This window comes from Myodes glareolus, chromosome 5, assembly GCF_982192425.1.
Source record: "Myodes glareolus chromosome 5, mMyoGla1.1, whole genome shotgun sequence".
Classification (NCBI taxonomy): domain Eukaryota; kingdom Metazoa; phylum Chordata; class Mammalia; order Rodentia; family Cricetidae; genus Myodes; species Myodes glareolus.
The window spans coordinates 13,224,483-13,236,885 of NC_142030.1; the positions used below are offsets into that span (position 1 = coordinate 13,224,483).

At 40.2% G+C, this 12,403-nt stretch overlaps 1 protein-coding gene across 7 annotated transcripts in view; it reads left to right on the forward strand.

The window, feature by feature from the left end:
• Positions 1–232: 232 nt before the first annotated feature.
• The window catches only part of Enah (ENAH actin regulator), a 103,335-nt gene continuing 91,164 nt past the window's right edge, over positions 233–12,403 (forward strand). For 2 of the 7 annotated variants that reach the window (XM_085687605.2, XM_087906062.1), the window contains exon 1: positions 5,201–5,342. In XM_085687605.2, coding sequence (XP_085543731.2) covers positions 5,278–5,342 — 65 coding nt within the window. In that variant the 5' untranslated portion in view covers positions 5,201–5,277. Of the gene's footprint in view, positions 387–620; positions 732–5,200; positions 5,343–12,403 lie in introns of those variants that run through there. The other 5 variants (XM_085687608.2, XM_085687606.2, XM_087906061.1 and 2 more) reach the window with 5 other exon arrangements.

A 12,403-nucleotide genomic window follows, 5' to 3' on the forward strand; every position in this document is an offset into this window, starting at 1 on the left:
GGCGGCGGCGGCGGCGGCGGCGGCGCACTCAGAGCGGCCTGTGGCGCGGACGGACGGGCGGGCGGACGGACGGGCGGGCGCGCGGCCCCGGCGGCTCCCGTCTGAGGCGAAGGACGAGGCTCGACGGGGAGGAGGCGGCGGCCGCCGGGTACCCCACTCGGCGCCTCGGCCCCTGCGCCCCCTTCCTCAGCCCGTGGTCGCTCGCGCTTGGCGGGCCGGCCGGCCGGCGCCTCGCCTCTGAGCGCGGAGATGGTGTAGCCCGGTCGCCCGTGCCGGAGCCGCCTCTGCTCGCGCGTCCCCGCGGCGTCCGCCTCCCCGCCTGAGGAGAGACCCTCCGCTCGGCGTCTCCCGCGCCGGGGAAGCCTCGGCGCCGCCGGCACCATGAGGTGAGGGGCGCGCGGGCCGCCAGCCATTGTGCCGCGGCGCCGCGACCGCTCTGCGCGGACCCGCCTGCCCCCGGCCCGCGGCGCCGGCTCTCCCAGCTCTTCCCCGCTCCCTTTTGTCCCTTTAGGGTTTCTCCTCCCGCCCTCCCTCCTGCCCCCCCCCTTCCAAGCTCTCAGATTTGGGGGAGGGGGTCCTTCGTATTCCCTCAGATGCTCTTCTTTCACCCTGGATTCCCCTTCCTCAGTTTAATTCGCCTGCTCCCTCCTCCCTCCCCCAGCCTCGGCTAGCGAAACCCAGGAGATGGGGAGGGGCTCGAGATCCGTAGCGTGCTCGTTGCCGAGGAACAGGTATTTTCCGTGTAGATGTAAAAATTCCCTGCACTTTTAGGACAAAGCTCTAGTGTTTAATTAAAAAAAAGGGGGGAGGTGGGGGGAGGAAAGTTTGAGAGGTCTGAAATCTCTGTGGGGAATGAAGTGCCTCTGGTAGGGGTAAGCAGAGGAGCGGGGAAAGGTGAAATTTCCCGATGGTGGGGGAAGGGAGGGAATTTACTAGGTTTGCACTGGCGGGGGACCGCGAAAGACTGGGACAAGTTGTTTGAGGTTTGTAAGCCCGGGCGGGGGAGGGTTTTGTTTGGAAAGCCCTTCTCTCCCGTTCTGTAGCAGGCTGTGTTGCATTGCAGCAGTAAGCGGCTTTTCCCTTTCTCTGTAATCAATACAACAGTTTCTTCTTTCAGCCCCAAAGGAAAGAATTGGATGGACCGTCGTGAAATGCTTTTTTTTCTTTTTGATTGATAGGATGAAACATATGGTGTGTTATTTCTCGGTTTTTTGTTTCTCCGATTGTGTAGGAGAATAAACCATGATGCGGTGTGTCATTCATTGGAGGGGACCCCCCCCCCCCCAAGCCTTTTCTAAGCTTGTTTTGTGTCCATAACCTCCTGGTTCTGGTTCTGGATTGGTGCAAGACTTAGTGAGATCGGGGCCTTCGTAGACCGGAGGCTGATCCATTTTGCGTTATCATCCTTAAAGGCCTTCCTTTTAGGTTAAACTATTGTGGACGAAGTAAACTACTCCATGTCTTTCTCCGGAGATAGTCTCTCAGTTCATTTGGATTTGAAGCTCCTTTGTGTTAAAAGATTAATGGCCAGCCCTTGCCAAGACCTTTATAATGTAATGCCATAAGATTTGAATGATACAATTACGAATTCCTTCTTTTTGGCATGAAAATGTTATGTCATTGGAATTTTTTCCCCTCATTTATAAGTAGGTTCCGCTTTAAACTTTAGTTTTTATATCCCTCCCACCCCCCACCCCAAATCAGGGTTGAACACAGTCCCGGGTCACTTTTAAGTATTTTTTTATGTTGTGTTCACTTAAGGTTACTGTGAATTTTCTCCGACTCCACGTGTCATATCTTTATTTATGTTAGTCTTAGATTTTTGCTTAATGCTAACTGACCTCTTTTCCTTAGTGATTTCACACAAGCTATTTCAAATGTTTAAAAAGTAATTATGGCATACAAACCAGAAGCCAAGATTGATCTTTGTGAAATGCAATATGAGAAACTTCAGCTAAATTTTTGTACATTTTTCTTAAACTTAGTAGCCTTGAAAATTCAGGAGCTGTTAACAAAATTCATGACTGCTCTGTCCTGTAATATTACATACTGTCGATTTCTACTTTAGTGACTTAATGCTGTATTTGTCTCGTAGAACACGTTAGTACACTGCTTTTTCAGATTTGGAATAATTTTCTTAGTATTAAAAATAAAGATTAAAGAAAGCTATCTGAAAGATTGTGAACAAAATTCATTGAAGTTTTTGATAAAACTTAAATACCGTACATTGTCTGTCTTGGGTAAATTATGTCTGGACTTACAAGTTCTAGTTTCCAGTAAAATGTAACTTGTTTTTTAAGTTGTTTTCTTACTATACTTCTTAGTAGTAATAGAGCTAGAGAGATCACACTGCAGTATTTCCAGTAGCATAGGCATAGAACATCTTTCCAGGTCTAAGATGTTTGAGCAGTCTACAGTAATTCTTTGTAGGCTGATTTTGAATAATTTAAGAGGAGAAAAGAGGATCAGCTAGTTTTTCACTTTGAATGCTTTGTTCGGTAGGTGGTGTGCTCAGCTTGGGCAGGAGCAGTTAACTACTTAGGTAGCTGTGAGGGTAGGATGGCTTGGTATGAGGTAACCTCCAGTGCTGGGAGCGGTTGTTGGGATACTTTGGTGCTTAAGAAAGGACTTCTAGTATTTGGTTAATCACAGATGCTGTTAGGACTTCTAATGGGATCTTTTTTTAAAGTTCTGTGAAAGATAGTTTTGGTGTTTCAAGGACCATCCAGAAATAGGAATATTGAGTAGGAATTTCTATTTAAGTTGGTCAGAATTCGGAAGAAATAAGTATCTTACAGTATTGAGTATTTGTGGTAAGATCTCTCAGATGATTTAATTTTAGGAACAGCATGTTATTGTCACATAGTGTAGTAATCTTATACAGAAGGGAACTAAATGCTTAACATTCCTGAAAGTCATAAGACATGCTCCACATTTAAATGCTGTGTATAGAGTTATGAAATTTTGATTAGAGGTGGACAGCAAAAAACATGGTTTAGTATTTACACAGGACAGTGGAAGAGTTGAGGGGAAAAAAGCCACAGACCCAAAATACCAGGCTGGCATTTGTAGTAGCCTGTTGAGTTTTTGGTTCTGTTCTTCCAGTTGTGTGATGCTTCAGAAGCATATTCCTTGTGATCCGAAAGTGTGTGTTTGGGATTGCAATTTTAAACACTAGCTGATCACTCAAATTTTACCTTACCTTTTTTAACAGAAAGAAGAGTCTGTTAGACTTAAAATACTTAGTTCATTATAGTCTGATCTCTCAGGAGAGCCTAGAAAAGTTTTGATTGATATTTTTGAGCCATATTGTATGGCCCAGTCTACTGTAACACTAGATGCTCTGACTTTCTCATGTAAAAAGGCATAATGGGGTTGTGAGGATTGACCAAAGCTATTTACTGCTTACTGAATGGCCTTTAAGCGTGTAATTTCTCTGTCTCTGTCTGCCCCCCCACACTTACATCTGTACAAATCAGTGGTAAATATCAGTATGTATATATGTATATAACTGTATATAGTTTGTTTGTTTTTTGTGACAGGGTCTCAGGTATTGTGTTGTCCTCAGAGGCAAATCTATAACTGAGGATGACTTTAATTCTGATTTTTTTTTTCCCCACCTGTAACACCAGAATGCTGGTGACATGCACAGCTTCATGCTGTACTGGGGATTCTACGCAGGGCTTGCTACATAGTAGACAAGCATTCTGCTAACTGAATGTGCCTGTGCCCCTCAGTATGTAGAGAGGTAATTCTTGACTGAGTTGTGAGGATCAAATAATAGATGCTTTGTGAGCTTCTTTTGTTTTGAGATTAAAAACTTACTTATTTTAGACTAGTTGCACAAAATTTTCAGGCGGTTTGCTTTACCATTGACCTTATTTAAGGTTGCCAAATAGGTTACATTTTGCTAATGGAATTCAGTAGGTAGTGACTAATAGGCAGATAGATAAGGGCATTGATACATTTCTGGGATTGATGAGGAAGACTGCCATATATTCATTAGTAATGTTTGCTTGAGATATAGGTTCAGAGAGTGGTCAGTTACAGGAATACTACTAATCAAACTGCTTTATGCCCAGCCATATTGATTAAGTGAGGAAACGGATTTTTTTTTCAGCTTTCTTCCTGTGTTTATGTTTGGTTTTTGAAACTTTTTATGGTTTTGCTGCTTTAAGTTATAGTAACGATAAATTTAATACACACTTGAGAGAAGTGCAATCAAGGGACAGAAAATTCGGGTTATCTGAACTGCCTTGCTAATTGAGCATATTGGTAAAAAGATAATCCTATTAATTCACAGGATTATAGTGCCAAGTTGTATATCTGTGAGAGGATGAAAATAGTCATCTCTACTCCCATGGGTCTCCATTTGTGCTTGCAGCTGTTGAATATGTGACTCTTCCACAGATACTTATTTTAGAAGTAGGAGCCTCTGATCTTCAGTATTTTTGAATATCAATATTATAGGTATTAAGTGAATAAGCCTTGCATATGAGTGTGGATAAAATTTATTAAACTTTATATTGTATTCGGGGTTTTGGGTATCTTATTAATCCATTTGGAATAAGCTAAATAATTAGTCAGGTACCATTTGGCCAGTAAAGAGGAAATTACATTAATCACTTTAATATTTTATCCTACATACAACTTTAGTTTAAGAGATTATTGCATAACTTTCTTTATTGGGAGAGTAAGGAGTATCAGTTTTATGTAGTTGGAGCTAGTAAAAAGATACTCAAACCCTTGTTTCCTTTCTCCTCCTTCTACACCTTCTTTGAAATTAATGGGTAGAATTGAGGGGATGTAAAACTCCTAAGAGGTGATCTGAGTTGAGGAATCATAGGAGATGTCTCTCCAAATATAGGTTTGAGAATTTTGCTTTATGGAGAAACACAAAGAGCCAAGAGTCTTCTTCCTTGTGATACCTTCTGAGAAGTAGTCCCTAAATTGTCTTCCCCCCGCTTTGGTTCTAAAGGATTTGATACTCTTTTTCCCAAGTCATACCATTAATTAGCCCAGTGTTCTCCATTTTTATATTTGTGTTACCAGTAAAATACGTGGCACATACTGTCTATATCCAAATGGGTTTGACGTTGTCTGGTATTTTAGAATCTTACGTACTAACAGTAATAGTCACAGTTTTAGAGTGCCTTGTAACATTCTAGAACTGTACTGGGTACGGCTCTGGTAGGATATGGTGTGGTATTTGCAGATAGAAAGTACTAATAAAATTACTTAAACAAAAACCAGCACCACCAGCATCACTGCTACAAGATGGATATAGAACTGGTTTCTTACTTATTACCAAAGGTCAGAAGTAGCCAGAGCCTCAGATTCAGGTTTGTTTACCCCCAGAGTTCATTGGACTGTATTACCTTGACTTTATTGTAAAATTCTAAATTAACAGATAGAAGAATGTTCTGTTTTTTAGTGTCTGACCAGAGACTGAAACAGATTTGAGCAACAGACATGTATGTATCTCTCTTGGTTTAACTTGTGCCTGCAGAACTGCTTTTTTTTTTTTTCTTCAGTGCTTGAGATTTCAGTTTTATTTTCTCAAAGCTGGAGAGTGGAAGCTTAGTAGGGTTAGGAGGGATGTTTTTCCCAGAGACATCAGTTTCATTGAGTTGTTCTCACTTAACTGTACCTGCCTCCTAAAAGCCCTATCCCCAAATGTAGTTACATTCTGGCTTAGGACATCAACAATTGAGAGGACCCAATTCAGTCTGTGTAGCAGAACATACTTGTGTGTTGGTGGGGTTGAGGGGGATAGGGTAATTTATGTAATGTTTGTACTAGTCATGAATAGACCTTTTTAAAAAAAATGTCACTAGAAATAATTAAGTGTGTTTGGGAGAACTAATACACCTAAGTTACCTACGATTTTTAGAAATGTACTTATCTTGGGGAGTTTCTGTGTTAGAATTTTAACATATAGCTTGTCTAAAGAGTCCTGATGTGAAACAGTGTATGTGTATCTAAGTGGTAAGTAAACGATACGGTGTAAAAGATGGCGTGGTATATAAAGAGTCCAGGCTTTGGAGTCATCTCTGGGTTAGCTGTCTAGTTTTGACCTTTACTAACTGATTTTTAAGTAGTTTGTGAACTGTTTATTTTATTTAGATTTGAATTTCTTCTGTAAAATTGAAGTAATTTCTGCTTCACAGAGTTGGGAAAATTAAATAAGGCTCTGGCATAAAACTTGGCACACAAAATAAACCCTCTATTTCTAAAGAAGTCTAACATCTTATAAGTTTATGTTAGGAATTTGATGAATGTCCGGGTGGTGGTGGCACATACCTTTAATCCCAGAACTTGGGAGGCAGAGGCAGACAGATCTCTATGAGAGTTTAAGGCCAGCCTAGTCTATAGGTCGAGTTCCAGGACATCTTGGGCTACAAAGAGGAATTTTGTCTTCGAAAACAAAAAATGAAATATTGATACATTGCACCGTGTTGATGGAAATAAGAGAAGGAAGCTAGATCCGAAAGCTTGCCTAGGTCGACTACTAGTGGTTGCCAGGAGTGAGGGAGGAATGGGAAGTTTGGTATATGCTATGCCTTCTTTTTGACACAGTGAACGTGTTGACTTGAATATATATTGTGTATATATTAAAAGGTGAATTTTTTTTAAAAGCTACAAAAGGTTAATTTTACTGTGTCTGAGTTATAGATCAGCTTCTACCTCCAGGCCTTAGGATATTTGTGTTTATTTTTTTACAGGAATAGACAGTACCAAAAGAGAATCGCATCTGTTTCTTATATTTATCCCTAATACTTTTATTACTTTGAATTAATATTGACATCTTCATGTTTTATTAATGAAGAGAGACTAAAAACATAACACTGGGCTGACTTTTCTGGGGAGCCGGCTATTGAAGTGCTTAGATTGAAATCTTGACAGTGGTGCCTTTGAGAAGCCTGGGCAAGTTATAGAGTCTTATAGTACTGCTAAATTAACACTAGTTAGTTTCCTTGTTATAAGTAAAAGTGCCAAACTGGAGATATGGCTTAGCAGGTGTAAAGCTGCCTTCCACCCAGCCTGATGGCCTGACTGAGCCTGGGACCCTCTCGGTGGAAGGAAGGAACAACCTCTGCTGGTTGTGCTCCAGTCTCTGTACCTGTGGCGCACACACCACCCCAAAAATATATTTAAAAAATTTAAGTTCTAAGAACAATAGTAATTAAAAGCCACCAGTAAAATGTCTTGAAGCACATCTGTAAGCTGTTTAGTCTGAGTGGTGTTTTTCTTTCATCTGTTGACAGTAATCTCAGATATCAATGAGAGTTTTGTCCTTGGGGAATAAGATAGCTGTGGTGACATCTTTAAATGGGCTGAGTACTTTTCCAGTGGAGAAGGCCTGCTGGAATACCTGTTCTTTGTAATGATGATGCTGTGAATTCAAAATGACTGTCCTTTACTGTTCCTTAGAAGGTCTTCATTTTCTGTCCTTTTTGGTGTCTGCCATTGTCAGTTTGATAGGGGAAAGGCTTTAGAAAAAGAACTCAAGAACATAAGTCAAATAAATAATCTTTAGGTGAATCTAAGGGGAGTCCAAATGGTTGGATTTAAAGTTCAGTGAAGGCGTGGGTCTTCTTGTTATGGTTTCATAGTTACCTGTGTTGGTGAGATGTTTGTATTGTTTCTCAATCCTGAGATGCCATCACCCCCCCCCCATAGTTTTACCTTATGTTAGGTTGTTGTAAGCAAAATTGTGACTATATAGCTTGTATTGTTTTTGTTTTTGAAGATAGGGTTTCCCTGTGTATCCCCGGTTTTCCTGAAACTTACTCTGTGAACCAGGCTAGTCTCAAACTTAGAGATCTGCTTGCCTCTGCTTCCTGAATGCTGGGATTAAAAGTACGTGCCGCCAAACATGCCATCAGTTTTTTAATGCTTTGAGTTTCTGCATCTTAATGTTCATTTAGAATAGTTCTTTATAATCCACTTGATAATTGTATTACTTCTAGAGAGTGAAGAAATTACTGTTCATATTAATGGTGATTTTTCTGAATTGCTTATTTCCTTCCTTTATAAAAATGGTGTATGTTTTGCACATACTTTTGAAGTATAAAGATGTTAAACACTCAGATGGAAACTAAACTAAATAGGATTGTGTATTTATGTATGATGTACTTGTGTCTGTGCACCTGTGTAATTCACATGTGGACGCCAGAGATCTTGTGTCTTCCTCCATTTCTCCTAGGTTTTTTTTTTTTTTTTTTTTTTTTTTTTTTTTTTTTTTTTTTTTTTTTTTTTTTGAGACAGTACATTTCACTGACCCAGGGGATTATCTGTTTGGCTAGACTGACTGGCTAATAAGCTTCAGGAATACACTTGTCTCTGTTTTCCCAGCAATGCAGTTAGTTGACCGTTAAGTGGGTTCTGGGATCCAGATTCAGGTTTTTATACTTGCAAAGCAGGCCTTTTAATGACTGATCAGTCATTCTTCTTCCTCCCCCCTCCCCCTTTTTCCTGGTTTTTTGAGGCAGGGCTTCTCTGTGTAGCCTGTCCTAGAACTCTCTCTGTAAACCATGCTGATCTTGAACTTTCAGAGATCTGGCTGGCTCTGCTTTTGAAGTGCTGGGATTAAAGGCATGCACCACCTCCAGCTATACTGGAGCTATACTGGAGCTATACTGGAGCTATACTGGAGCTGTCCTGGAGCCTTTTGTAGACCAGGCTGTCTTTGAACAGAGATCCTCCTGTCTCTGTCTCCTGAGTGCTGGGATTGAAGGCCTTTGTCACCACACCCGGCAGCTAGGCTTTTTGTAACACTGCATATGCAGTGTTTGTGTGTATAAGTAAAGACTGCACTACTTAAAAATGGAAAGGTGGAGAGATGGCCCAGCAAGTAAAAGGTGCTTCCTGTCAATGCCTGGAACCCATGTAGTAGAAGGAGAGAACTAACCACCACAACTTGTCCTCTGGTCTCTACATTTGCGCGTGGCATACACATGCATGCACGTACTAGTCCTTTGCATTTAACTGTTGTCATTAAATAGATCTTTATAAGTTTAAAGTGACTACCTAGTATTTTTTTTTGCCTTGGGTGGATGGATCAGTCTACTTAATCACTTAGATATGGCTTTTAGGTTTGTTGTATTATTTTTTCTGAGCCCTTCCTCGCCCTCTTTAGCTTTGGGAATCAAACATAGCCCTGTGCTCTTGCATTTTTGTACTTGCTAGGCAACTGAACTAAAGAGACCAGCCTGGGTTGCATGAGATTCTGTCTCCAGAAATAAAAGCACTGCTGTGAACATCCTTGTAAGCATGTCTGTGTTTATATATGACTATTTCAGGATAAAGTTCTAGAAAAAAAGGTCAAGAAACAGTGTTTACTTTTATTTTTGGAGTTTGGGTCTCATGTAGTTCAGACTAGGCTGGACCTCTGAATCCTTCTGTCTGAAGTTCTGGGATTACAGACATGCACCTCCATGGTCAGGCTTCTTTATCTTTTACTGTATTCAGTTGATATCTCCTCATGTCCACCTCCGTTTATTTGTGTCAATCTTACACTATGAAAATCTGGTTAATTGTTAGCTCATCTGAACAATTACTGTTTCCTCATTTCCACTTGACTCTGATTCTCCATTCATCAATCAGAATGATCTTAAAGTGGAAACTAGATATTGTTATTCCCCTCCTAAAGCCTTCAGTGGTGTTTTAGAATAAAACTATAAATTAATAAACAAAATTATGAAGGTCATTTCTGGTTTGACTTTGGTCCTAGTCCCCAGGGCAGGCCTCTCTGCAATGAGCGTTTGAGAGAATATTACATGAAACAATTACTGGACATAAAGAGTTACCATGACTTCTGTGTAGCCCTGGGTGTCTTAGGACTCTAGACCAGGCTGGCCTCAAACTCAACATATCTGCCTGCTTCTGCTTCCCTTAAATTAACCACGTTTGATAAACATTATGCAGTTAGTACTTTAGAGTTCCAGTTTCCTCATATCTGGCTGGCTCATCATAATCTTTGTCAGTATGTTAGCTTAATTGTGTGTGTGTACTAACTAGTAGGGTCAAATGTCTCTTCATTTGCTTAGGCTAGGCATCTGCTTCTGAGTATCTGTTCATGTGCCATTTCCCAACAGTATTAGTTTTTCCTACCATGATTCATATATTTGAGAATACTAGTCTTTTATAGTGTGTGTCTATTTTATCTCTTAATTATTCTGCAACAGACCATCTCAGAATCCAGTATAAAGTGTATTGGTTCACTGAGTCGTAAGTCTGGTCTTATTAAGACTGCCGTGTTTTTCATTCCTTTGGCCAGTCTTCTGTTTCATCTCTGTTGTGTTAAACACTCTGACCAGCAGTAGTTTATGGACAGAAAGGATTATTTCAGTTTCTAGGTTACTCAAGCAGGAACTTGAAGCAAAAAACCAGAGAGAAATGCTGCTAGTTGTCTTCACTTGCTCAGGCTGTTGCTTAGCCAGCTTTCTTACACAGCCCAAAACTACTTGCCCAGGAAATGGTGCACCCGTAGTGGGCTGATGAGTTAACAGTTGGGGTAATCCTCCCCAGGCCAGTCTGATCTAACCTTAGGTGAGGCTGTTTTCACAGGTGACTTAGACTGCCAGCTTGGCTTCTCTAAGATAGTAAAGTCACATTCTTTTTTGTCTGTTTATCAAGACAGGGTGTCTCTGTACCTTTGGAGCCTGTCCTGGAACTAGCTCTTGTAGACCAGGCTAGGCTTGAACTCAAAGAGATCCTCCTGCCTCTACCACCCAAGTGCTGGGATTAAAGGTGTGTGCCACCACTGCCTGGCTGTAAAATAGCATTCTTAATTCTGGTGTGTATACATATCCAGCCTCTCTGCATCTATCTCTTTGGCCAAATCAGGTCGTGCTTTCAGCCCGAGTCTTAAAGTCTGATAGGAAACCACACCCGATAAGATGTTACTTGTGGGGGGGCCATCATGTAAAATCTGCTGCCTGTGTCTTTGGAATTTGTCGCTTGTCTTTTAATTTTGTTTGGTTTCAGAAGTTTTGAAATTTCCTGTCAAATTTGTCAGTCATCCATTTGTATAGTTTTTGTTATCATGCTTTCTGTAACCTAAAATTAGACTCAGAGTTGTCTTTAACTTCAGTGACTTTTACAGTTCCATTGCTGTTTAAATTTTAAACATCAGGAATTAATTTTGGAGTGGTTGAAAGGTTCTTAACTACCAGCTATGTAATCAGTTAATAGCTTTTATTGAATAACCCATCCTTTCTATAGATTTGAAATACCATATTCATTGTATACTGAATTTCCATAAGTTCTTAATTCTGTTTCTGTGCTCACTGGTTATATAACTTCTTGCCATTTTGTTTTTCTTCTGTAGTGGCACTGTCTCAGGTATGTATCATACTAGAATCCTGTAACCTCTCACTATTGACCATTCCAACTTCACAGTACTGTTTAATTGGAGAGAGAAGATAGGATGTTCTTTAGTTTTCAGATTTTGATTTGCTTTTCTGTTTTCTGTTTTCAAATTAACTTTAGAATAATTTTGTCAAAACTAGTAAAAGGGAAATAACCCTTTGAGCCACCCTCAATCTGTTGTGGTTTTAATTATGATTGCATGAAACTGATAGATTAATGTAGTTGGGGAACTTATTGACCCTTTATAATTCCATCCCCCCTCCCTTTATTTATTTATTTATTTTGGTTTTCGAGACAGGGTTTCTCTGTAGCTTTGGGACCTGTCCTGGAACTAGCTCTTGTAGACCAGACTGGCTTCAAACTCAGAGATCCGCCTGCCTCTGCCTCCTGAGTGCTGGGAATAAGGCGTGTGCCACCACCACCCGGCTTTTTTTATATTTTAAATTTTTAGAGACAGTCTCATAACAGCCTAGGCTGATGAAGCTCAAGTTTGTCTCAAAGTTGTTGGGCTCTTTCTCCCTTGACCTCCAGGGTGCTGAGACTACCAGCATGTGTCTTGTTCAAGTTTATATAATTTTTGTATTAATATTTTAAAGCATATATATTGTATTTAGAAAAATTTTTCTTTGTTAATTAATTCCAATGTTAGCATTTATATTCTTTTTTTAAGAGTTAAAAAATAATAGTATCAAAATGATACAGAGTACTTACCATCTGAAAACTTAACGTGTGAATTAAGTTGATACTGCTTGAGCAGCGAAAAGCTAGGGACTGTCATCCCACTTCGGAGGGCAAGGAAATAGAGGCAGAGACAGCTTAGTTTTTCTCTTAACCAGTTCACAGGGGAGCTATTTGTTTTTCTCTGCCTAGAGCCTTGGTTTTTACTAGTAAACCCTTGGATTTCTTTGTAATTAACTTTAACTGATACTTGATATTTGGTGAACAATTTTATCTTGCTATTTCATGTATAAGGGGTCTCTTTAATTTCTTAAAATAATTGGTATAAGAACAAGACCATGTAGAACAT